This window comes from Halichoerus grypus, chromosome 1 (assembly GCF_964656455.1).
Source record: "Halichoerus grypus chromosome 1, mHalGry1.hap1.1, whole genome shotgun sequence".
In the NCBI taxonomy this organism is placed as follows: Eukaryota; Metazoa; Chordata; class Mammalia; order Carnivora; family Phocidae; genus Halichoerus; species Halichoerus grypus.
Window position 1 is genome coordinate 160,672,757 of NC_135712.1, and position 27,561 is coordinate 160,700,317.

A 27,561-nucleotide genomic window follows, 5' to 3' on the forward strand; every position below is an offset into this window, starting at 1 on the left:
AATGTTCACACTCCCTGCTTTATTTTCATTTGGCCACACACGTTTAAAAAAAACAAACATACACTCACAAAATACCCAAACATAGGGAATTAGAAAGGCAAAAAACAAGGGGCTTATGGGCTGAAAGGATATCCTAGGCATCAGAACAAAACAAAACCAATCATCTACTGAAAATTTCTTTGTTCAAAACGCAAAGATATTTTGTTTTTAATGGGATTTAATTTTTTTTTTTTTTAAAAGAACCCTTTAAAGATAAAAACTAAGCTTCTTGTGTTGCCTATGGCAGGGTCTGGCTTCACTTCCTTGAAGGCCTTTTGTAAAAATACAGATGCCAGCATTCAGCGGCCTTGATGGTTGCCTTCCCCCCTTCGCCCCCAACCTGCCATCTGAAAGTGCAGCACCCTAGGCCCACCCCGATGGTAACTGTCAGGGGCTACAGAGCATCTAGGATGTGGTCGATCTTGGTGACCAACTCCTGCCGCTTTCCAGAGATGAGCTTCTCATTCTCAATGTACGTATCTTTCTTGAGCTTGCCGGCCACCAGCCGCTCGGCTTCCACCGCGGACTTCAGCACCAGCTCCTTGACCTGCGCATCCAGCTTCTGCATCTCGCTCACCTGGCCGAAGCAAGAGCAGGGCAGAGCTTGAGAGTGGTCCTCCCACCCACACTCAGCAGGGCCCACCACCTCCCATGGGCAGAGGGGCTGGCTGTGGAGGAAGACGGGCCTGGCTTCCAATGCCAGCTCCATTTTCTGTACCTTTAAGCTCTGACCTCAGGCCTCAGCTGTACGGGAGGATTGTGAGGATCGAGTGGGAACACAGGGGCAATCCCCCAGCACAGTGCCAGGCACACAGCAGGTCCTCGAGGTACGTTTATCTTCTTCCCTTTGGCTGGCCAAATTAGGTCCAGGGACTCAGTTGGGCAAGACTAATGGCGGGGGTGTGGCAGACAGACTGAATGACTCCCCTGTTATCACCAGCTGGGTGTGAGGCTGAGGACTTCACAAGACTTCACAATCATAATCATTCAACATTCAACAATTACTGAGTGAGCCACAGTGCTAAGCGCAAGTCCAGGCTCTGGAAAACCACAGTCAAGACAGATGAGGCATCTGGCCTTCAAAAAGCTACCAGGTAATACTCGAGCACATAAAGAGAAGAGTTGCAGAAAGAGGTAGGTGCTATGAAGAACACAGGGTAAGGAGAGGGAGTGCTGTGAGTGGCGTGTGGAGAGGGGGATCATCAGGGCCTCTGAGGGGCACCTCTGGGGAGAAAAGGGGTCTCCTCTTCCTTTATAGGTAACAAGGACTCACTCACAAAGCAGGTCCCAGGCAGGGTTCTCAGCACTTTATATGCACTAACTCATTTGACACTCACAACAAGGTGAGGTAAGTACTGAGGCAAGAAGAAACGGAGGCACAGAAGTTAGGTAACTTGCCCAGGTTGACAAAGTCTGAATCAAATGCCTGATTCTAAGTCTAGGTTCTTCTCAGCACACACAAGCAGCCTGGAGCCCTGCCCAGGCTGGCCTCCGGGACAGGCAGCCGTCGTTCTCAACAGTGCCCATGTGGACAGTGACATGGAGGATAGCAGAGCTTTCCGAACCCAGCCCATAACCAAGACCCCCAAACTTCTCGTTCCACTGTAGGGCTGGCTCCACAGGACAAGCCAACAGTGAGCAACAGCCGCCCGGCATGTGCCCCACCCAGAGCAGCCCCGTGGTGCTCGAGGTGGGGGACAATCCCTGAAGGCATAACAAGGGAGGGCAAAGAGCCGAGGGACTCCGGGACAGCTGACACTTACTTTGTCACACAGGTCAGAGCCCTCTGTCTTCAGCCTGGACTGTAGCAATGCAATCTCACTGGTCAAGGCCTTGTGCTCCGTCTCCAGGCTCTTCTTGCCGCTGTTGAGAGTGGACACATCCCGCGACTGCTTGTACCTATTGACGGTCTCGTCAAAGTGACGGTAGAGACCTATTCTCTTGTTGACCAGGGTCAAGACCTGCTCCGTGATGCAAGCCACCTTCATCCTGGCCTCTGCAGCCGGATCCTGTGGGGGCAACATCATGAGTGACAACATCCAGGCCTGAGCCTGCTCCAACCTTCACCTCCCAAAGAGTACCCACCACCGGCTGTGCAAACAAGAAAAGCCATCTTCCTGGAAAGTCAGAGAATCAAACCTTTGCTGACACTAAATCTGGACCAGTTAAGCAAAGGGCAGGACTGGGGACATGAAGATGAAGAAGACATTCACTTCAAAGCCCAGCAGGGCAGAGAGAGGATGGGAGAAAGGATATTAATGCTAGAATACACCATGAAAGGGGGCGCCTGGGTGGCTCAGTTGGTTAAGCGACTGCCTTCGGCTCAGGTCATGATCCTGGAGTCCCAGGATCGAGTCCCACATCGGGCTCCCTGCTCGGCAGGGAGTCTGCTTCTCCCTCTGACCCTCCCCCCTCTCATGTGCTCTCTCTCTTTCTCTCTTTCAAATAAATAAATAAAATCTTTAGAATACACCATGAAAGGGATAGGTGAGGTGCTAAAGGAAGAGAAACCTCCATGCAGGTCAGGGAAGGCTTCTAGGACATTTATTAGGTCTCCCTCCTTAAAACCTTCAAGAGTTTCCCAGGGCCTAAAGGATAAAGCCCAAGCTCCTTGCCCTGCCATTCATGATCCTTTAGATGAGGCCCTACCCCCGAATTCTCTCTCATCACATGTCTACTTCAGACAAGTTCTAGCTTGGCAGCTCAAAAGGCCAAATCTGGTCTGCAAATGGTTGATTTGGCCCACAATTGTTTTTTTTCCTCAATAAATTATCAAAGCTTTAAGATCAGGAAATGTATATACAAGAAACTGAATAAACTGACCCGTTCATTCAGTGAAGTACTCCGCAGCTATACAAAAAATAAATAATAATGAGGAAAAGCTCTATGAACCGTTTTGGGTAACTCTCACAACCTGTTTAGTTTAAAAAAAGGACAAAACATATATACTTGTGCTACCTTTTGTGCAAGAAAGAAGAGGAAATAAGAATTAAAGTATCTGCTTATTTCTGCAAAATAAATCAGGAAGGATACCCAGAGACTGATAAAATTAGTAATCTACAAGGCAGGGTTTTATAAATCCATAATCAAAATTAAATACAGTGCCACAGGGAGAAACTACAATAAAATTCAAACAAATAAATGACCCTAACTATATTTCAAATGAGTTAACACCGGAAAACTCAGCCAATTACCTTGGAACTCAGTACTCTGACAAGATATTCTCAGTCTAGAGACAAAAAGAACTCCTAACAAATCTTGGGACTCTACCTGATACGCCTGGTGTTTCTGGGGCATGAGTGCAACAATTCTGAAACTATTTTGTGTGTTTACAGAATTCAACAAATGAATAAACATACTGACGCTGGGGTCCAGGAGAGAAGGAAAACCGGTGGATGAGAGAGGACAGCAAGAACCCTGTGGCGTCAGACTGGAGGGAGACATCCGTGTTAAATGCTACTGTAAATACCATACATCTCTCCCCAGCTCTGTCTGCTGAAAGGCCCAGACACAGCGACACCCAAAAAGCAATGATCACACCTAGTTCCCAGATCATACTCTCTAGGTACCATTTCCACACTGAAAGGAACCAGGGCTGCCTGGAGAAAGTACTGAATATGCCTGAAACATGCTGATAGGCCTGACAATAAGGAAGTGCTTGAAAAAATGATGAGACATGACAAAAATGGACCAATGTGGGATAATATGAGCATCAAAATAAGTAATACCAGTGAACAGTAGCCCAGAGTAAGGAAGGAAGCCAGGAGTCCCAACAAGTAACAACCAGCCAACCAGTCAACCAGGAAGAGAAGCTTCTCCTTCCAGCACAATGCCAACAAAAGGAATCACAGTTTTCCAACCACCACACTAAGAGCAGATTCAGACAAGAATCAATACTAAATGCTAGGACTAATTGGTGAACGTATATGAGAGTGTTTCTATAGCCTCAAACAAATCATACATTAATTGCAAAGAGAAAAACAATAACTTTAACATGAAGAAATTAGGCAGACATCAACTTAGCCAAGTAAGGACAGTTAATAACATTCCCAGCACTGGGACCAGCTGACATCAGGTACCCCTGAGGGGATGCGCTACAAATATGGCACCACTTTATAGCACTCTTGCCAAAAATGCATAATCTCAATTTAATCAGAGAGAAACATATGATACATCTAAGTTAAGGGATATTCTACAAAACCGGTCTCTACACGTCAGATATGTCAAGGTCATTAAAGACAAAGAAAGGCTGAGGAGCTGTTCCAGATAAAAGGAGACAAAGGAAGCGTTACAACTAAATGGGATACATGATCCTCAGCTGGATTCTGGAGGAAGAAAAACAATTGCTAAAAATGTTACAGTCACCGGGACAGTCTGCCAGATCTGAACATAGCTTGCATGTAACAGCATTACAGCGACATAACATTTCCTGAATTTGATCCTTCTACTGTGGTTATGTTAAGAGAATACTCTTGTCCCTAGGCTACATGCATGCTTTAATACTCAAGGGGGTAAAGGATATAAATGTCTACAACTTACTCTCAAATGGCCCAGGAAAAATAATTATGTATCAAGAGAGAAGCCAAATGTCAAGTGCTATGTCTAGGTAAAGAGTATACAATCGTTATTTTTACTATTCTTGCAAAGTTTCCATAAATGTGGAATTATTTTAAAGAAAAGTTTTAAAAAAACAAAAGCAGGGACCCCTGGCTGGCTCAGTCAGTGGAGCATGTGACTCCTAATCTCAGAGTTTTGAGTTCACGCCCCACATTGGGTGTGGAGCCTACTTAAAATAAAATTTAAAAAATAAATTAAAAAAGGAAAGCAGCATTTATAGCTTAAAAAGTGGAACTATTTCATAATAAAACCTACACTCAGACCTTCTGTATGACAAGGCTTGCGAGCAGCTGCCTCACTGGGCAGCCTGTCTATGGAACCAGCCGGATCATCGTCTTTGCCACATGTACCCTACTGCTCCCTATGGGTTCCACCGAAGCCCTCCCTGCCGCTGCACAAACTGTTCCTTCCAGCTGAATGCCCTTCCCTACTTTGTCTGCGGTCACCCTCCTCAGGACAGCCCCACCATGAAACACACTGCCGGCTGCCCTGTTTCCACAGCACGCGCCCACCAGTGGCAACCTGCCTCACGTAACACCACACGCTCTGTGACCACAGCAACAAGAACAGGGTCTCTCTCTTTACAGTAAGGATTAGCGGAGGCCACAGGCAGGGGAGAGGCTTCTGGGCAACAGGGTTCTGCCTCGGGCTTGTTGAGAGGATCCCTGTGCTCAGTAAAGCTAACGAAACACATTATCAAGGACACAAAACGACTAACAAATGTAGGAAAAAAGCCAAGGGGTACCTTTGTGATGGAAAAGTCCAGCCTGACGTAGATGATGACAGTGAAGAACAAGATGTAGAAAGCAGCCACCACCAGCAGTGGCTCCTGCAGCATAAGCACCTTGTTGAACGTGTAGTGGACCTAGGGGAGAGAACAAGGAGGATGGGCTTCCACAGGCCTGCATGGACTCAGACACCCGGGGGCAAGAGGGGCCTCAGCAGGCCCACGATCATCCAGGCTGCCCCACCCATCCCCAGAGGTGACTGTGCTCAAACCCCTGCAGCCCAAGGAGGGCAAGATAAAGACAGGCAAGTCCATGGCCGCCAGGACCCCATACTCTGGGGAGGAAGACACAGAAGGCAGACCAGTGGAGCACTCACCACGATGTCCTGAATGTGCTGTTCCACCAGATTTTTCTTATAAGCAACAATCACAGGGCGGCCAAATGTGTCTAGGTAAGTGTAGTGCAGCTCATCTGGGGCCCGACTGATTTCATAGGGACTGTCAACTTGGATGTTCCTGGACACAGGTAGGAATGAAATACAGCCTAAGACAAACTGCACTGACCAACAAGGTTTATTTAGGGTTGGAGAATTCTAAGGCTCAGGGGGCCTATCAGGGTTGCTAAGTTCCCGCTCCACTCTGCTCCCCTCCTGGCACCAGACCTTCTAAGACAGCTGACCCACTGCCAGAATACCCCGACTATTCGACCACTCTCCCGCTGAGGTAATGACCGTCTCCCTGCTAATGCTTCCTTGTTCTTGCTAGTGCTCACCAGTACTGGCCAGCCCCCGGAGTCACACAGCCCACAGCCCCCCTGTGCACTCCACCCAGCAAGAGCCTCTCGGGGACTTGAAGAGGCCCCTGAGAAGTTACTCCAGAAGTTCTTTCTCCTCACATGACAGAGAACTTTCATAAGGTACAGTGGGACATGTCCTGTTTTTGTCTGCCTGGATCCACTCTCCCTCTTCCAGGTTCTCACGCTCTAGTTTTGCTAGAACTCCCCATCCCCCATAGGAGGAACAATCAAGGTGCCGATCTTTCTGGTGACCAGAGTGGGCACGTGACCCAAGAGAGGCCAAACAGAAGCTCCCCTTTAAGATGAACCTAGAGCGAAGTGACATGGAGACACACATAGGTGTTTATCCCTCCTGCCGAGGGCAGGTCCCCTGTGAACAACTGTCAGTTTCCACCAAACGGACTCCCAGAGATGTTCTGGCTCTGCAACTTATGCTGCCAATTTACAAGTGACTTACCCTTCCAAATGCACTCCTTTCTGCTTAAACTGGCCAAAGACAGCACTACTGGTTGTAAGCATGGAACCCTAATACACCATGAGGACCCCCCTTTCTGAACCTGGTCTAACCAGCCCAGGATAAAATAGAGCCACTGTTCCATTGCTCTTCTTTTTTGTATTAACACAGCACAAGGGCTCCCTGGCTGTCTTGACTCCGCATTCTGTCCTGTTGCAGATCATCCCATCCCCTTTGGATGCTGCAGCTGTCATACAGAGGCATTCTGTCTGGGGAATGTATTTCATAAATAAACCTTGTGCCCTCATTTGAGTCTAACTTTTCTGTTTAAACTCCAGTCAGAAAGTCCCTACAGACCTCTCAGTCAAAGCTATGTGCTGAGTACCTACTCAGCACCCCCCCAGAACATAGCTTCCCCTTGAGGTACAAGGCCACTACCAGAGAAATGGGAATCAGAGGAAAGGAACAGTCACACTCACTTGGCCCCTTCGGGCAAGATGATCTTCACTGTCAGAGAATCTATCACTTGCTCATCAAACACATGGTCCACGAACCTCATCTTCAGTGCATACTGGTCACCTGAAGAAAGACAAACACGTGCAGGGATGTGAAAAACAGAGGAAATGACACAGGAGCTAGGGGGAAGCACAGGGTACAAACACTCTCACCTTACACAGAGAGGAGTAAAGAGATGCTACCTACAGTTAACGGACTAGGAGATTCTGGGAGACAGAGGCGGTGCCGGCAGCATACTATGGGTCTTCCCCAATTTCTACATAAAGGCAGAGCAACTAGAGAGCAAAACCAAAAACCCATGGAGCATTTTTTACAACTAGGTAAAACAAGGATCTCCACGAACCCCAAAATACAAACGGGGAAGTCACAAAACACCAACAACACACAACGTGCACATTACTAGTGTCTGTAAAGGAGAAAGCAGAGGGAGGCAACAGGGCAAGTGACAGACCTGAGAAGAGAAGAGCCCCAAACAGGCCACCACATTGACTAGAGAAGGAGGCAAGCCAACTGTAGAAAGCAGCTGGAGCTCCGAGGAGTCCTCCCCTGACCCCACATGGTGGGCAAGCAAAACAGGCCCACGGACCTGTGAGTCTAGAGCAGTCTAGTCCCTGAGAACTTGGAAAAGCCATCAGAGCTCTCCTCCCAGGACAGCACCCTAAGTGGAGGAAAAACTGCCGGAAGAAAATCAAAATACCATACTAAATCAACAGAGAACTGGCAGTTACGATACCTCCTCCTAAAAACTCACATTAAAAATGAACAGGGGGCCTAGCTGGCTCGGTTGGTTGAGTGACTGCCTTAGGCTCAGGTCATGATCCCAGAGCCCCAGGATCGAGTCCTGCATCAGGTTCCCTGCTTCTCCCTCTGACCCTCCCCTCTCGTGTTCACTCTCTCTAATAAATAAATAAAATCTTTAAAAAAAAAAAGAACAACAGAGGGGTGCCGCCTGGCTGGCTCAGTTGATAGAGCATGCAACTCTTGACCTCAAGGTTGTGAGTTTGAGCCCTACATTGAGTGCAGAGCCTACTTAAAAAAAAATTTTTTTTAATTAAAGAAAACTGAGCAACAGAAAAAGGGTACCCCTCACTCTCAGAATAAGTTATATTTTTAAAAGCTACAAAAAAAAGAGAACATCCCAAGAGAAAATGAAAACATGCCAGAAATTCATGCCACAAAACTGATTAAAACTCCTCCTGCAGGGCACCTGGGTGGCTCAGTCGGCTAAGCATAATACTCTTGGTTTCAGCTCAAGTCATGATCTCAGGATCGTGAGCTCGAGCCCCACATCAGGCTCCGTGCTGAGCATGGAGCCTGCTTAAGATTCTCTCTCTCCCTCTGCGCTCCCCCACCACACACACACTCTTTCTCTCTAAAAAACAAACAAAAAAAACTGTTCCCAGTATTTCAAAGCAAACTAAAGGTACTATAAAAATGACACAAGTCATGAAAGAGCAATATAAACCAGAATTATAGAAATTCAGAAAAGTGACAGAATGCAGGAAAAAATTCAGGAAATAAATTTTAGAAAGAAAATAACTGTTTTAGAAACGAAGGATAAGCTAAAAGGAATAGCAATGAATAAACACAACAGGTAATGTCTTATAATAAAAAGTAAAAAGAGGTAAAGTTTTCAATGAAGGAAAGACTCGAGAAACTGCCAAATATTGAAAATAGGCAAAGACTCAACATAGAAATAAAAGGAGAAAACTTACAAAAAGGTTTCAAAACTGTAAGTTGAAAAAACATAATGCAGACCCAAGAATAGGAACACGGCAACCACTGCCAAAACACGTTCCAGAAAAGTATTAGATTTTAAAGGAAGAATCCCTTTCAATATTTATATAAAAAGACTTATAAAGGGGAAAAATTAGATCATCATCAGACCTTGAGAGTGACATTTTATACCAAAAAAAGTAACGTATTTAAGATATTCAAGGAAAGACATATGAGCCAGTGATGTTACATTCCTCAAGATGCTTACATGCACAAAAGGCACCACCTGTTATCACCTATCAATATGTGAGAACTCAGTCCCATAAGCCCTCCCTAAGGAATCGACTAGAGAAGGAGCTTCATCAAAATGACTAGAGCTGTCAATGTAAACACTGACAGGGTAAGCATTAACTACAGCTACTATAGAGGTAAGACTAGAGTTAAAAGGGGCGGGCGCCTGGGTGGCTCAGTGGTTAAGCGTCTGCCTTCGGCTCATGTCATGATCTCAGGGTCCTGGGATCGAGCCCTGCGTCGGGCTCCCTGCTCTGCGGGAAGCCTGCTTCCCCCTCTCCCATTCCCCCTGCTTGTGTTCCCTCTCTCGGTGTGTCTCTCTCTGTGTCAAATAAATAAATAAAATCTTAAAAAAAAATAGAGTTAAAAGGGGCACCCGGGTAGTTCAGTCAGTTAAGCGTCTGCCTTTGGCTCAGTTCATGATCCCAGGGTCCTGGGATGGAGCCCCAAGTCGGGATCCCTGCTTCTTGGGCAGTCTGCTTCTCCCTTTCCCTCTGCCTCTGCCCCCCCGCTCATGCTCGCTCTCTCTCTCAAAATAAATAAATAAAATCTTTAAAAAAGGGGGGGGGGAGCATGCTGTGTAATGGCTATTTGTTCTGACAATAGATATAATACAGTATACACACAGCACACCAAAATGGGGTAGAATGGGGAGGGGATATGCCAAAAATAAACTCTTTTCAGTAATCATATTGGAAGTGGTAGTATGACCATTTTTTATTCTGAGATTGCTGTGTATTAGGTGTGGGATAAAACAATTAATTGTGGAATGCTCTCATTCTGTCACCTTCTCTGTCCTTCAGAAAGAGGACTCTCGATATGGAATTAGATACAGATATAACATAGCAGCAAAATCATTACAGTTCACACTATTAAGTAACTATATAAATTCATAATTTTTTTACACATAGACATAATACACACCTAGCTCTGTTAACTGAAAAGGCCTAGATACTGACCAAACTAAGAACAATATGCATTCCTAGTTCTCAGACTGTGGTCTTAAAACACGTTTTTCCACAAGAAGAAACTAGGGATTTGAGGAGAAATGGCTGATTCCAGGTCTGAGACAGAAAACATACAAGCTGGGGGCGCCTGGGTGGCTCAGTCGGTTAAGCATCTGCCTTCAGCTCAGGTCATGATCCCAGGGTGCTGGGATCGAGCCCCACTTCGGGCTCCCTACTTAGCAGGGAGCCTGCTTCTCCCGCTGTCTGCTGCTCCCCCTGCTTGTGCTCTGTCAAATAAATAAAATTTAAAAAAAAAAAAAAAAAAAAAAGAAAGAAAGAAAATATATAAGCTGGGCCAAGAATGTCTTTCATAAGACATCAAGGAAGGTAACAGCTTTCAATCTGCAAGAAACACAGAAAACACAGGAATACTGAATTGCACTTTAAGTAAGGAGTCAGCAAAATCCAGACTGTAGGTTACACTACAAGTGGCTCACATTCTTTGATAAACTGTAAAAAAAAAAAAAAAAAAAAAACAGATGGAGGAGGGGACTATGGATTAATGGACTCATAAGACATCAAATTTTTTGAAAAGAGCAAAACTAAAGTAGAGATTCTAAAGACACATACTTGGGTGATAAAACTTAACAAAGTCAAGAGAGTGGTTACTAAAAGTCAGGATGGTAACCACTATTGTGGGGAAGGAAGAGGTACATGGAGAGCTTTCTGGCTGGCTGGCTCAGTTCAATTTCTGGGCCTGAGTGGTGGTTCTGAGGTGTTCTTATAGACATTTACTGAACTATACATTTGTTTGTGTGGTTTTCTCTATTTAATTTTCTATCTAAAAGATTTTTTAAAAAAAGACGAAGAAAATATGGCAAAATGATAATAATAATTAGTTCTGGGTGCGTGCGTAAAAGTGTTTATTATTCTCTTACTTTTTCTCTTTATTTTTTTAAAAACCTCAAATTAAAAGAATTGAAGCAGTTCCATCTTATGATGGAATTGGGGGTAAGAGGAGGATTTTTACCAGACTGTTCGAACTGACTACCAAATGCATGTTATTACTTTTACAATAGTAATTTGTCCCCACCCATTAAAAAATTGTTCCTAATATCCCAGACTTCCAAAGAACGACAATACTCTCTTCCCATCAAAAATGACTGGCAACTGTTAAAAAAACAAAAACACACACACACACACAAAAACCAGCACTAGAAACAAAAATGCCGGAAACGAAATGATAGTCTCTCCCCTTTCTACTCCCTAACTACTAAAGACTGACCCAAATTATAGAGGTACTCATAGCTTGGGAGGTTGTAGCCAACGATGTAATGGGTCTTCCACCCGCCAAACAGAGGGAAGCGAGGCCGGATTTCCATCTCTACAGAGTCGTCCAAAATAAGGAGGTGGCTGGTGGAAACATTGCCAATCTCGTCCCGGTAGTAAACGTCCTGGGCAGCGGCAGGGAGGATGGTCTGCAAGAGAGGGGACACGCCTTCTAAAGCCCCCAGAAACTTACTCACAGGAGATGATCCTAAAGACAGAAAAGACTTTCTGCGCCAAGAACCTCCCCATAGCACTATCTAATTAAAACAGTCCCCAAACTGGGAACAACCCAAAAAGAAGTCTAACTAGCCCCCCCGCCTGAGGCTTCAAAATTTCTAGATATTGCATCTATTTCTCAATCATGGTAGGTAAATAGCCAATTCTCCTAAACAATAAATAATGAAGACAATCATAAATACCTTTATGAATATTAAGGATTAATACAAAGATAAACATAATATCTAAATTACTCTGCAGGGAGAGAAACTAAAATTGGGAGAAATTACATCAAATTGCTAGGTGGTAGGGTTATGGAGGGGTTTTTCCACCTCATATTCTTTACTATAGCTTCCAAATCTGTAAGAGTATTTTCATAATCAGGAAGAAACAATTCTAACACTTCATTCACATAACGAGCCCTTCTATAATATGAAGTACAGATGACCCTTAGACAACACGGGTTTCAACTGAGCAAGTCCACTTATATGTGGATCTTTTTCAGTAAATACAGTAAATACTGTAAATTTATTTTCTCATGATTTTCTTAACATTTTTTCTCTAACTTATTTTGTTATAAGAATACAGTACATAATACATACAACATACCAAATATGGGATAATGGACTGTTTATGTTAATAGTACGGCTTCCAGGGCGCCTGGGTGGCTCAGTTGGTTAAGCGACTGCCTTCGGCTCAGGTCATGATCCTGGAGTCCCGGGATCGAGTCCCACATCGGGCTCCCTGCTCAGCAGGGAGTCTGCTTCTCCCTCTGACCCTCCTCCCTCTCATGCTCTCTGTCTCTCATTCTCTCTCTCGCAAATAAATAAAATCTTAAAAAAAAAAAATTAAAAAAAAAAAAATAGTACGGCTTCCAGAAAACAGGAGGATATTAGCAGTTAAATTTTCAGGGAGTCAAAAGTTATATGCAGATTTTCAACTGTGCACGGGGCCAGTGCCCCAAACTCTGTTTTCCAAGGGGGTTTTCAACTGAACATGTTTTCAGTTTCTGACTGTACATGAAAATATAAGATTTCATTTATAAGACTAAAAATATACAAAACTTCATGTACAATATGATCAAGTATCTTTTTAAAAAAAGCATTATAGAACAAAAGAAATATTAAAATATGAGCAATACTAATTCTGGGGGGGGTCTGGTTTTTCCTATTATTCAAATTTTCTTTTAAAAACATGGCCTGGGGCGCCTGGGTGGCTCAGTCAGTTAAGCATCTGCCTTTGGCTCAGGTCATGATCCCAGGGTCCTGGGATCGAGTTCCGCATCAGGCTCCCTGCTCAGTGGGGAGCCTGCTTCTCCCTCTCCCTCTGCCTACCTCTCTGCCTACTTGTGCTCTCTGTCAAATAAATAAAATCTTTAAAAAAAAAAAAAAAAATTAAAAATAAATAAATAAAAAATAAAAACATGGCCTACTTTGGGGCACCTGGCTGGCTCATTCGGTGTAGCACGTGACTCTTGACCTCAGCGTTGGGAGTTCGAGCCCCATGGTGGGTGTAGAGATTACTTAAAAATAAAATCTCTTTTCAAAAGAAAAAATGGCCTACTTATACAAATGGGGGTATTTTTTTTTTTAAGATTCTTTCTGTTGGTTCTAACCCTGTGAACTCAACTACTTGAACACCAATTGATCCCAAACAATGGTCCATATTTAGATACTTTCAAAAAGCTAAAGGGCAAATGTGATAAAACGATACTTTCTCCCAATGTCCACGTTGCACATCCCATACCTTAAATGAGCGGATGGAGGCTATTCCACTATCTGGCTGTCTCTGGTAATCATAGCGTGAAAAGGGTCCCTTCAGCACAGCCCCTGTGTGCTTTAAGTCCACATTTTCTTCCACAGCAATGTTACCCCAGTGAGAGACCTCGATCACTCGGGTCATGCTGGTGATGGTCAGGAAAGGGCTGTTGTTCTCATAATGTACTTTAAAAGTATCCTGGAGAGAAAAGAAACAAGTAGTTCCAAGTCTGGGTGACAGATGAATCAACACTAGTTTCAAATACACTGGAGACAATCCATACATCAGCAATAGAATGGCTCAATTATGGTGTATCAAATGCACTCTGTATTCTAAAATGATGCTTACTAGGACTTTTTAATGGAATATGGAAATAAATATTCATGATGTATTACTAAGTGGAAAAATAGGCTCCACAAAATTGTTTTAGGTTCCAACGTAAGTATCATTTGTATTTTAAAAACAAAAACTTCTACATGACACTTATCTTATAGACTATAGGAGTAAAAGAACAAAAAGAACCTGAAATGAAATACGGGAGAATCCCAACAGATAGGAAACAGAGTTCTTAGATTGTTTCTACTTTCTCCTTGTAGTTTTTGTTTTCAAAATTTCTACAATGAGCTTTTTAAATTGCCTTTTGAATAATTTTTGCAGTTTTGAAAGAAAACAAAATCTTAAACTATAATAAAGAAAAATTCTGACAAGGTATATATATGATCTCATAAAGACATAATGTCTACCCAATGAGCTAGCAAATAACCTCAAAACTGAGGATGATTCATAGCACTACTGGATTTTTTCTAACACGGAGAAGACTTACCCAGAAAAGTTCCCAGAAAAGAACCTGTTTAGCTAACATGTATGGAGCTAACAAAAATATGTGTCAGTCACTCTTTATGAGTGCGAAACAAATGCATGACCATTTAATCCTCAAAACAACACAATGAGGTAAGTACTACTCATCTTGTTTTACAAATTAAAAACACCGAGGCCCAGCAGTTTTAACATATTCAAGGTCATAAATAAATCTAAGTGGCAATACTTTTTTTTTTAAAGATTTTTATTTATTTGACAGAGAGACACACAGTGAGAGAGGGAACACAAGCAGGGGGAGTGGGAGAGGGAGAAGCACGCTTCCTGCTGAGCAGGGAGCCCGATGCAGGGCTCGATCCCAGGACCCTGGGATCACGACCTGAGCCGAAGGCAGACGCTTAACGACTGAGCCACCCAGGTGCCCCAAGAATCCGTAGATTCTTAAAAGTTCAACTTCATCCATAATCATATTTGACAGTATTTAATGCCAATACTGATAAGGATACGAGGAAACTAGCAGTTTCTGACTGCTGGTGCCATAATAAATTGGCTAAATCTTTTGAAAAACCACTTGACAACATACATCAAAAGATTTTTAGGGGTGCCTGGGTGGCTCAGTCGTTAAGCATCTGCCTTCAGCTCGGGTCGCGATCCCAGGGTCCTGGGATCGAGGCCCACATCGGGGCTCCCTGCTCGGCAGGAAGCTTGCTTCTCCCTCTCCCACTCCCCCTGCTTGGTTCTCTCTTTCACTGTGTCTCTCTCTGTCAAATAAATTTAAAAAAAAAAAAAAAAAAACTAAAAAGATTTTTAATTTTGGGGGCACCTGGGTGGCTCAGTCGGTTAGGCGGCTGCCTTTGGCTCAGGTCATGATCCCAGGGTCCTGGGATGGAGCCCCGCATCAGGCTCCCTGCTTGGCGGGAAGCCTGCTTCTCCCTCTCCCTCTCCCTCTGTCTGCTGCTTCCCCTGCTTGTGCTCTCTGTCAAATAAATAAAATCTTAAAAAAAAAAGATTTTTAATTCTTTAAAAGATTTATTTATTTGAGCAAGAGAGTGAGGGTGCATGCATGGGTGGAGAGGCAGAGGGGGAAAGAGAGAGAATTCCAAGCCGACTCCCTGCTGAGCACAGAACCCAAGGCAGGGCTCAAGGCTGGGCTTGATCTCAGGACCCTGAGACCATGACCTGAGCCAAAACCAACAGTCTGTAACTCAACCAACTGAGCCACGCAGGAGCCCCCACATCAAGAGATTTTTAAAGTTCGTACGTCTTGATTTGAAAACTTTTACTTCAGAAAATCTATCCTATGGCCAACACACATGAAAAGATGCTCATCATCACTTATCATCAAGGAATGCAAATCAAAACCACAATGAGATATCCCCTCACACCTCTCAGAAGGGTTAAAATCAACACAAGAAACAACAGGTGTTGGTGAGGAGGTGGAGAAAAATGAACCCACATGCACTGTTGGCGGGAATGCAAACTGGTGCAGCCACTGTGGAAAACAGCATGGAGGTTCCTCAAAAAGTTAAAAATACAACTACCTTATGATCCAGCAATGGTCCTACTGGGTATCTACCCAAAAAATACAAAAACACTAATTCGAAGAGATATATGCATCCCTGTGTTTATAGCAGCATTATTTACAATAGCCAAAATATGGAAGCAGCCCAAGTGCCCCTCGACTGATGAAAGGATAAAGATGTGGGGGCGCCTGGTGGCTCAGTCGTTAAGGGTCTGCCTTCAGCTCAGGTCATGATCCCAGGGTCCTGGGATCGAGCCCCGTGTTGGGCTCCCTGCTCCGCGGGAAGCCTGCTTCTCCCTCTCCCACTCCCCCGCTTGTGTTCCTGCTCTCGCTATCTCTCTGTCAAATGAATAAATAAAATCTTTAAAAAAAAAAAAAAGAAAGGATAAAGATGTGGTACATATATGTGTGTGTATACACACACACACACACACACACACACACAACGGAGTATTATTCAGCCATTAAAAAAGAATGGAATCTTACCACTTGCAACAACATGGACAGAGCTAGAGTATAATGCTAAGCGAAATCAGTCAGACAAAAACAAATACCATATGATTTCACTCCTATGTGGAACTTAAAAAACAAACAAGCAAACAGAGTATGTATATATAGAGAGAGAAAGAAAGAGTGAGAGAGAGAGAGAAATATCAAGAAACAGACTCTTAAGTGTAGAGAACAAAGAGAACAAACTGATGGCTACCAGAGGGAGGTGGGTGGGGGGATGGGTGAAATAGATGATGGGGATTAAGAAGGGCACTTACTGTGATGAACACTGGGTGTTGTATGGAAGTGCTGAATCACTACATTGTACACCTAAAACTAGTATTACACAATATGTTAACTAACTGGAGCTAAAGTCAAAACTTCTTAAAAATAAAAAATAAAAAATCTACTCTGAGACTATATAAAAAGTTATATGTAAAGAGATGACCACTACAGTGTTAGAGAAAAAAAGCTAACTGTCCAACATAGGAAACTTGGCAAATAAGCTATAAAACATCAAATTATAGGATCTTAAATGGCTATTAAAAATGGTTTACAAAGGTAATGTAAAATGTTTAGAAAATATTCTAAGTGGCAAAGTACGCAATACTTTACACACAGTGTGATTTCCATATTAAAAAGCCCCTATGCTTAGAAAGAAATGACTCAGGTACTACTATGTCAAAAGTGGATGTCATATTTTCCTTTGTATTTGCCAAATAGTCTCTCATGAGCATTTTATTAATTTAAAATGGAAGAAGAGGGGCACCTGAGTGGCTCAGTCGTTAAGCGTCTGATTTCAGCTCAGGTCATGATCCCAGGGTCCTGGGACTGAGCCCTGCATCAGGCTCCCTGCTCTGTGGGAAGCCTGCTTCTCCCTCTCCCATTCCTCCTACTTGTGTTCCCTCTCCCGCTGTGTCTCTCTCTGTCAAATAAATAAATAAAATTTCAAAAAAAATAAATAAAATGGAGGAAAAAAGTCCAAAATCCAAAATATTGAAAATTTAGAAGCTTGTACAGGAGACAAATTTCTGTCCCCAACATGAACTGAATTAAGTAAGGAAAAGAAATAAATAATGCACTTAGAGGAAACACAACTCAGAGCTCCACAGAGGCATGCGCCCCCAGGGCTCTCCGCACCACAAGGTAACTACACCAGCAATCACAGAGAGATACTCTCACTCCCCCACCAAAACCCCTAAGGCTACAGTATACACACGGTGCTACTTTTCTGAGAAATGGGGGAATATAAAATTACTATAATCTGCATATATTTATAGAAAAAAAATCAGAAAGATAAACCAAAAGCTAATATAAATGGTCACCAAAAAGAACAGACAGAAGGGAGAAGTGGAAGCAAGAGTTCTCTGAATATACCTTGTCAAATAATTTTGGCTGTTTTCATTTCAAAAAATTATATCAATTAAAAAAAAATTCTTAACAGTGGAAAATGACCCAAAATGAACAGCCCTATGTCAAACTGACATCTGAGACCGAGAAAACAGAAACAATTATTTCAAGTGACATTAGAACAAACTATTTTGACTGTACATCCTCAGTGACACATGTTCTAAACACAGAGATGCATGGAAGTCTTAAATATCCATGTATTTCAGAGATGACAATCAAGTACATAGGCTGAAATGACACGATTCCTAAAATTTGCTTTAAAATATTACAACAGAGAAAAAAAAAAGAGTGCTGATAAGTGTGGTAATATTCTGATACTCATTGACAATGTCAAAGTTGATAGGTGTATGGGAAGTTATTACACTATTCTCTATACTTCTGTATATGTTTGAACTTGTCCGTAACAACAGTGTTTTTTAAGCCTTGACTGCTCCCTCTACGCTTAAGGCCCAGCTCCTGGGCTCAGCGAGGCAGCCAGCTTTACTACCCCAGCAGCCGCCCCCGCCAGCACAGCACCTGGTCTCCCATCTCGGGGCCTCTACCCACAACGCCTTGTTCCCTTCTCCCCCAACCCCCACTCCAACCCTCCACATGCTACCTCCTTATTTTTTATTATTCTTTTTTAATGTGAGTATATTTGCTAGAATTGTGCTACATACAACTTGCCCATCTTCCCTGGAAGCTAATTTATTTGTAATCTAGTCTTGGAGGAGTCATTTAATTTCACTGATTCTGTTTCCTTGTCTATCGCTAGAGAATAAAAAAGAAAATTAACTTTTTAACTCTGATTCAATGAAATGAATGATTTTATTTAATACACTATCTACAGAGCCTAGGAAATAAGATGGTGGGTCAGCAAGTTTTTCTTCCCTTCCCTAATCCCCTTCTCCTCCACCTTGCTTGCACTTAAGTTAATGCCTCTGGGCTCACATTTTATTTCATGTGATGGGAGTTCTGTTAGTATAAGACTCTGAGCCTTTTCGTCCAGAGGACCGGCATCCCCTAAGTAAAGAGTAAGTTGGAGAAGAATGGACAGGGCATGCTCTGCCCAGCTGCTCTTCTCCATCTGGCATACCTGCCAGTAGGCAGTTAGAGAGCTCACTTCATCTGCTGGCAAGACTTCCACATGGAGAGGCTTGCCCTGGCCTACCTTATTTGCATGGACACTCTTGTCTCAATTTGGGATTCAGTATTAGGAAACCTCCTGCAGTACCTGCAGATGAACTCTATCTCCTTCAACCTAGTTTACCTGTAATAAAGCTACATATTTTTTCACTTCCTACCTACCTCAATACTTTTGTTTCTCAGTGTGTACAGAACTTGGGAAGGGGGAAGAGTATTGCTGTTTGTGGGGCTCCCTCAGAGACCTCAGCAATCTCCAGTTATCATTATCACTGGCTAATATTAGGCTTTGACAGGTCCTAAATGCTGATGGAATAATTCAACTCAGCTCATGTGTCACTGCTTCAAAAATCCAAGTCATGAAGTTTATGAGGTTCATCTGCCATGTTTTTCCTTATTAGAGAAAATCTTCCTAAACCTCCCAGCCTCTAGCTATACTCCCAAATGAGAAAGGTGACCCCCATGGAGTCATTTCACAGCAGGTGAAAATGTTTGGGGATGATCTTAAAAATGACTTCAGATTTACACCCATCTCACACCACCAAGCCCATCCACTAGTAGTCACTCCAGAAGACATTCTCTGAAGTAGGCAGGGACAGACTGGACTCCACACGAGCCTACCTGACTGTAAGCAGGGATGTCTCTGAAAGGTCCATAATCCAGGAGGTCCTCAGAGCGCGTGGGGTTCCCCAGCTTGGTGTAGCTCTCTACATTTCGGGAGGCAAGCTTCACACGCATCGTCTGTGTCTTCGTTGGATAGGGAGAGTAGAAATAATGGTTCCCCTCAAACACGACAAACTGTTTCTCTGACTGGGTGATCTGGGTTGGATACGGCTGAAGCACATGGGTATAGACTGTTTCCACAATGACCGAAACCTTGGCCCCAGGATCGAGAGCAACTGGGAGCTTGACTGTGAAGAATCTCCCACTGGAGCAAGAACAAGGCAAGAAAATTAAGAGATGAAGGGAACTGAAAACAGAAATAGCAACTCAAAGTCACAGCAACATTTTGTACCCAAGACAAAAGCAGTTACCTTTAAGAGATCATCTTTAACCTATTAATTCAAGCCTTTTAAGACAGATGTCTGGGTATTCATTTCACAATTGTTTATAATAACAGAACAGTACAACAGCGCCTGGGTGGCTCAGTTGGCTGAGCGTCAGACTCTTGGTTTTGACTCAGGTCATGAGATAGAGCCCTGTGTCGGGCTCTGCACTCAGCAGGGAGTCTGCTTGAGATTTTTCTCTCTCCCTCGCCCTCTGCCCCCTCCCTGCTCTCTCCCTCTCTAAAATAAATAAGTCTTGGGGGGAAAAAAAGTATAAAACGTAAAGGTCCAACAAGGTCCAACAACAGGATAATGGTTAAAAGCATTCCAGCAGAGCCACACAGTGGGATAATGGCAGCCACTTAAAAGGATATTAAGCATTTCCATGTACAGTGTAAATAACAGAAATCAGTTCACAAATGGCATCGTATGATTCTATCTTAAAGAATTAACATAAACAAGTATATGTGAAGAAAAGTATTCCAATGAATGTTTCCAAACTGTTAATGGTAACTGTCTAGGGAGGAGAATAAGCTTTATTTTGTTATTTTCTCCAATTGGTTTTATGAACTTGTACCACTCTCATAACTAAAAAAATAAAGCTACTAGCATTTTAAAGAAAAAGAGATGGCCTGGAAACTACTAAAATCCATAGGATATTAACTCAAAAATAAATCTGAATTTTCTAAGCCACAAGATAACTTTTGGTAGGCCCAGAAACTGTTAGTGGAAAATTAAAGGCATTTAACAGGCTTCTTTGGAATTTGTCCTCCAAGGTCAGAACACATCAGAACATGGATCACTTTTCCTGATATGGCCTTACGGAATCTAATCTTGCATATCTTCATCAGTCACACCATCACACACTATCACAACTCTGAAGTACCTACTTAAAATATAGTAAGCTTTACACCTTCTCCCAGGACGGTCTTAACCAATTCCTGGCTTCAAGTTCCAGATCTGCTTCTCATCCCACACTCTGCCCTGAGCACTAAACTCCTATTTTCAAAGGTTCACTAGACAGCTCCACTGACCACCCAACATACCCAGTATCATTCATGATCCCAATTCCTTACTCTGTTAATAAATACTACCACCATCTGACCACTTCTAAACCAAAACCCTCTTACATGGTCGGATGCCTCACTCTACTCCATCCCTAATGTCAGGTTAATCCTGCCTGAGGATGTCTCTCAAATTCATCCCTTCCGGAATTTCCATTGCTGCCCCCTCGGTTCAAACAATTCTCCCTTGCCAAGATTATTACCTATCTTCCTAATTAACCCCCTAATCTCTTTCTCCCTCTAGCCCATCAACAAAACGTGACACAACCCCACCTTAATTTTCACATGAAATGTCCCAGCATAATTGAATCTCATTTTAACAACATTTCAGTGTTCCAGGGTGATCATTAGAAATATCAATTCTCAGGGGCGCCTGGATGGCTCAGTCAGCTAAGTGACCAACTCTTGGCTTTGGCTCAGGTTGTGATCTCAGGCTCCTGGGATTGAGGCCTGCATCAGGGGCCACGCTCAGCATGGAGTCGGCCTGGGATTCTCTCGTTATCTCTGCCCCTGCCCCCCTGCACTCTCTCTAGAATAATAAATCTTTTTAAGATTTTATTTATTTGACAGAGAGAGAGACGCACACAACGAGAGAGGGAACACAAGCCGGGGGAGCAGGAGAGGGAGAAGCAGGCTCCCCGCCAAGCAAGGAGCCTGATGCAGGACTCGATCTCAGGACGCTGGGATCATGACCCGAGCTGAAAACAGACGCTTAACCGACTGAGCCACCCAGGCGTCCTAGAATAATAAATCTTTTTTTTTTTTTTTTTTAGATTTTATTTATTTATTTGACAGAGAGAGAGACACGCACAGTGAGAGAGGGAACACAAGCAGGGGGAGTGGGAGAGGGAGAAGCAGGCTCCCCACTGAGCAGGGAGCCCGATGCAGGGCTCGATCCCAGGACCCTGGGATCATGACCTGAGCTGAAGGCAGACGCTTAACGACTGAGCCACCCAGGCGCCCCAATAAATCTTATTTCAAAAAAAGAAAGAAATATTGGAGCACTGGGTCCTGGGATGGAGTCCCACATTGGGCTCCCTGCTCTGCAGGAAGCCTGCTTCTCCCTCTCCCGCTCCCCCTATTTGTGTTCCTGCTCTATCTCTCTTTCTGTCAAATAAATAAATAAAATCTTTTAAAAAAAGAAGGAAAGAAAAAAGTATCAATTCTCGGGGCACCTGGGTGGCACAGTTAAGCGTCCGGTTCTTGGTTTTGGCTCAGGACGTGATCTCAGGGTCACGAGATTGAGCCCCAAGACCCACATACGGCTTCGTGCTCACCATGGAGTCTGCTTGAGAGTCTCTCTTCCTCTCCCTCTGCCCTGCCCGCTCCTGCTCACTTGTGCAAACTCTCTCTCTAAAATAAATAAATAAATCTTAAAAAAAAAAAAAAGGAAATATCAAGTCTCATTGCAACTCGGAAGCAGCAGCTAATGAAAGCTTCTGATTGATGAAAGACTAGGCAGACAACACAGAGTTGACTATACTGGCATCTAAGGAACAGATTTTTTCGTGGATCAGAACAAAGACACATAAGTTGTCATGTTAGGGTTGCAGGATAAGTGACTTGTTTAATGTTGTCATTAAACTTTATATAGACAGATTAATAAATTTAAAATTATCCCATTTATACGCTTATGTAAAATTATGTATAAATGGGCATATGCATAAAGAAAATAGTTATGTCATATTCTCATTTTTTTAATTTAAAACTAATGAGAAAAAATTTTTTAAACTTTGCCAAGCAAACAAAACAAAACAAAAACAAGCTCTGCCAAGCAGGGAGACCAAATCTAACACTTTCTGAATCATGTGGGGACTGACAGCTGTAAGGTTCAAAGGTTTGCTGGTCAAGAATCAAATATTTTATTTCTTTTTATGATAAACTACAGCATAAACTAACACTGTTTGCCTCAGCAAACAGGATATTTTAATCTTAGCACTGCTGACATTTGTGAGTGGATAATTCTTTGCTGGGAGGAGGAACCTGTCCTGGGCACTGTAGGATGTTTAGGAGCATCCTTGGCCTCTACCCACTAGATGCCATCAGCACCCCTCAGCTATAACTAAAAATGTCTCCAGACATTACCAAATGTCCTGGGCGGGGCAGGTGCCAGGACACAACTGCTCCCTCCTCCAGTTAAGAATCACTGAGCTAAAAACATTTCTTCCTCCCACATCACTCATTCAACAAATATTTCAACGCCTAATCAATACCATGCAAAATACTGGTAACTGTCGAAGCTAGGTGATGAGATATATGGGGATTCTTTATTCAATTCTTCCTGCTTTGTATTCGTTTTGGAAAATATCCTTAACAAAGCATTTTACAATAACTAGTAAGTGCCAGGCCCCATGGTAGGTGCTGAGGTTAAAGCGAAGAACAAGGCAAGTCCAACGCCAGCCTTCAGAGAGCTCGGTCTAACTCCCACGAAGAAGCACCACGTTCAATGCCCTGAAGGCTCAAGAGGAGGTGGGGAGGGGGTAGAATTGTCTGCCCTTTGGAAAGAGGATGGTAGCCAACAACAGATGGGAGGTTATTTACTGAGACAAACAGCCTGGAGTTCTCACATACCATACTGATTCTCCATCCACTGTTTGGAGATCCCTATCCCCACATACATTAGCAGACCTGACCTGGTATGGAAAGTAGCTACCTTCCTGTAAAACAAACTGCCACCGTGAGGGGCAATTTTAGCATCACTAATCAGAAAAGACATCACTGGGTCAGAATACATTATAGCCTGTTGCTTACTTAACATACACTATATTAACTGAAACAGCCTCTAAAACACCAGGTATGTCCTCAGCAACTCTCCTACCTTATGATTCCAACCGATAGGATAACCTACAACAAGAAGAGGCAGAATATATAGATATTCCGACTGGTTGGTTGCTTACCTTTTACCCTTAATTTTGGTTTCTCGTACTTCCAAATTGTTCTCTTCCTCATCTTCTCCCTTCACCTGTAACAGGACAAAAGAGGCTATTCTTTTTATTATGTCTTTCAGCCTCTAAATTTGAGTCAACAGTTAACCAACTGCCTTAGAATGTCCACAGTAAAGTATTCAAACTACAAGAACTTAAAGAGAACTCTGGTAACAATTTTTTTTCCATATGAAACATAAGAACATTGTCAAAGACTTACTTTTGCAACGAATAAGTTGTATACAGTAAGCTCTATAAATACATAACATTTTCCTGAATGACCAAACACACACATATAAATAAAAACTACACTTACACTTTACGTTTCCCAATACAAAGGTGATGTCTTCTTCTCCATTTACATTCAAATACACATTTGCACAGAAAATAAATAGTATTATTTACTGTTGTAGTAGAAAAGTCTCACACATTGCCAAAACTGGTTCTACTTGCATGAAAGTTAACAGTAGCATAAGTCCAACAACCACTGCTTGTCACACTCCCTTATTCTCATCCTTCACTGCAAAAGGATGTGTAACCAGGAAGAGAATGTTAACTCCAGCAGGCTGCAAGGTCTATCTGAGAAAAAGTAGACACCCTGAATCATGAGATGGTGGAGCAAACTATAAGGAAAACCTAATACACACTGCCGATCTCTTTGCCAACTCAAACTCTGCTAAGGGAAAAAAAAAAGTAAAACTACTTTTTGGGCTGAAGCACTTGTTCCCAATAGGGCACACAGAACTATAATGAGGAAGAAGCTATTTTTAATATTTTAAAATGCCTAAAAGTGGGCGCCTGGCTGGTTCAGTCGGTGGAGCATTCAAATCTTGATCTCAGGGTTGAAAGTTCAAGCCCATGTTCGGCGTAGAGATTACTTAAAAAATAAAATCCTTAAAAAAAATTTTAGGGGTACCTGGGTGGCTCAGTCAGTTAAGCATCCGACCCTTGGTTTCTCTTGGTTTTGGCTCAGGTCATAATCTCAGGATCATGGGACTGAGCTCCACATTGGGCTCTGCACTCAGCAGGGAGTCTGCTTGTCCCTCTCCCTCTGCTCCTCCGCCTGCTCGCACTCCCTCCCTCCGTCTCTCTTTCTCTCTCAAATATTTTTTAAAAACTTTTAAATAAAAATAAAATGCCTGAAAGTAATCATACAATCATCCTCAATAAAGCTGCACAGGCCAATAAAAACAAGCTTCATCACTTTGACTGGAATCTTATCACAATGGTAACATTCTAGTATACTCGTGCTTATCACCATTCAGTTACATGTTGATCTCTTACTAAAAGATATTAATTAATAAAAGACCAGAGAGACAAAAGATTTCAAATATAGAATCCACATGAGAGGAAAAATATTAATATGGTCCTTGGTAGTAAGAAGATGAGGAACCACTAGATCGTCATCAGAAATCATCACTGTGGGGCGCCTGGGTGGCTCAGTGGGTTAAGTGCCTGCCTTTGGCTCAGGTTATGATCCCAGAATCCTGGGGTCCAGCCGCATGTTGGGTTCCCTGCTCAGCAGAGAGTCTGCTTCTCCTTCTGCCCCTCCCCCTGCTCATGCTTTCTCTCAAATAAATAAAAATCTTGAAAAAAAATTCTTTAAGAAGTCACCATTGTCCCTTCTAACCAGTTCCTAAAATTCTACATGGAAGGCTAAAGATAAATCCACTGAAAATTCAAACTTCTAGCAACCTTATCAAGGCCTCAAAGTCAACTGTTGAAAAATACACACCCTCTTTGCTAAGTCTAACATCTAGTTACATTTCCCATTGGGATAGGGGTGTAAAGGAGCACATATATCTATTTAACCCGTCTCTCTCATGGGACTATAAAATTAACAAATGATTTTGAATAAATCTGGTGATGTGACTGCAGGTCTTACATCCCTACACAACCCTACCTCAGAGCCATCTAGGCCAAAAGACGCAATGGGGTACAGTGAAGAGCACACAAAGTTTGAAACTAACCTAAGCCCCGATTCACTCATCGCTCTAAGAGCTGACACGGGGTTTAAACAACTTAACTCCTAGACTGCACTCCTCACCTGCAGTAAGCCTACACCTCAAAGTGCTGTTATGAGGGTTAAAGAGAATGTACTTAAAACACCTACCACAACACCCAACACAAAGTAGATTGCCAACAGGACATGTCTGCAGTAATCCAGCATTCTCCAGCATGATGACAGATAGCTTCTGCGGCTGTCTCGTTAAACTGTGGCAACTTCAATTTATCAGAACTAGTTTTTTGTTTTGTTTTAAGATTTTATTTATTTATTTGACACAGAGAGGGAGAGAGCACAAGAGGGGGAGTGGCAGGCAGAGAGGAGACTCTCCGCTGAGCAGGGAGCCTGACACCAGGCTTGATCCCGGGTCTCCAGGATCATGACCTGAGCCACCCAGGTGCCCCCAGAACTAGTTTTTATAAAAGAATGGGATTTAACATTCAAAACACTCAAAGGTGGCAGCACACATTTAAATGAAGTTTTGATCTATCTTTACACAAACCTTTGAGTAAAACTGTGCATTCCATCATAGACAAGGCACGAAAAGGAAGAGGAATCCTTTCAGACGCATAAGCTCTATAAACCCAGCTTTATAGCTCCAGATTCAGTCAGAGAGTAAGATGTACTTAGAAGAAATATGACACTGTAATGACTAGTCCCTCAACAAATAATTGGGTAATCACTTAATGGACGCTGCTTAATGAAAATAGTAATAAAAAGCAAACCTATGGATATGTAAGCCAACATTTTATTTCCTTGAGAGTTGTAAAAGTGTTCACTGAAATGCTGGGGAAGTACATAAAGCAAACTTCCAAGCCATATACTGCTGAGGTGCAAGAACGAGAACCGGTAGGAGGAAGGGAGTGATTCGGCCTTGACCTTTCTGTACAGTTTAAAAGAGGTTTTATTACCTACATGACTTCTTAAACTAACTTTAAGGAGAGGAACCAAATTTAAAAAGCGGTCATTAGCAACCTTAAGTGTATTACACTAACAACGGTTTCAAATTACAAACTGGAAAATACACAATGTTACATTTCCGATTGTATTGGATGACGGCTAGAAAGAAGCACCTACTATGGGCCAGACACTGAATTAAGAGAATGATACTCATTTGGGCTCACTTCTTCGTCCTCCGGTTGGGCTCCTGAGTCAAGTCGTGGGAAACGAAAAGTTTGGAGCACACCCGCGCCCCGCTAGGCCACTAGCCTGGTTTCCCCGGGCAGCGCGGGCAAGGGGAGCTCGCTCGGCCCAAGGCCAGCGCGGGTACCGCCCGCCCGCCCAGGAAGGGCCCACTCGGAGCAGTGGGGGGCCGCGATCGGACTGCTGCCCAAGTGCGCGGCGGCCTCGCTTCAGCAGGCTTACGCTGACGTGTCCACCGAGGCGGCCGGGCTGGCGCGCGCCGACCCCCGCCGCTCGCCCGCACTCACCTGCACGCCGAGGTGAGCCAGCCGGGCCTCGAGCTCGGGCTCCAGGGCCAGGAGGAAGGAGGCTGCGCGGGATGTGGAGCCGCCGCCCGGGTGCGCCAGGACCACCTCGGCCGTCACCTTAGCCAGGTGGCTGCTGAGGTCCACCGTGCGCTTCACGTCCTCGTTGACCAGCAGCGGTGCCTCCGGGGAGGCGCTGCCCGGCCCCGGGGCCCAGGCCCCGAGCAGCAAGAGCAGGACCAGGCGGGCGGTGGGCGCCTCCATGACCCGGACGAGCAGAGCCGCAGACCGCGCCGAGCGCCGCCGCCGCCCCGCCTCCGGCCACTGTGC

At 43.6% G+C, this 27,561-nt stretch overlaps 1 protein-coding gene across 1 annotated transcript; it reads right to left on the reverse strand.

Moving 5' to 3' along the window:
• RPN1 (ribophorin I) lies at positions 1-27,561 on the reverse strand. Its single transcript, XM_036078491.2, has 10 exons — positions 27,235-27,561; positions 23,773-23,837; positions 19,387-19,693; positions 13,395-13,604; positions 11,389-11,581; positions 7,113-7,212; positions 5,761-5,899; positions 5,402-5,521; positions 1,803-2,048; positions 1-616 (listed from the first exon to the last, which is right to left on the reverse strand). The coding sequence occupies exons 1-10, from the start codon at positions 27,493-27,495 to the stop codon at positions 434-436; spliced, it is 1,824 nt and encodes a 607-aa protein (XP_035934384.1). The 5' UTR covers positions 27,496-27,561; the 3' UTR covers positions 1-433.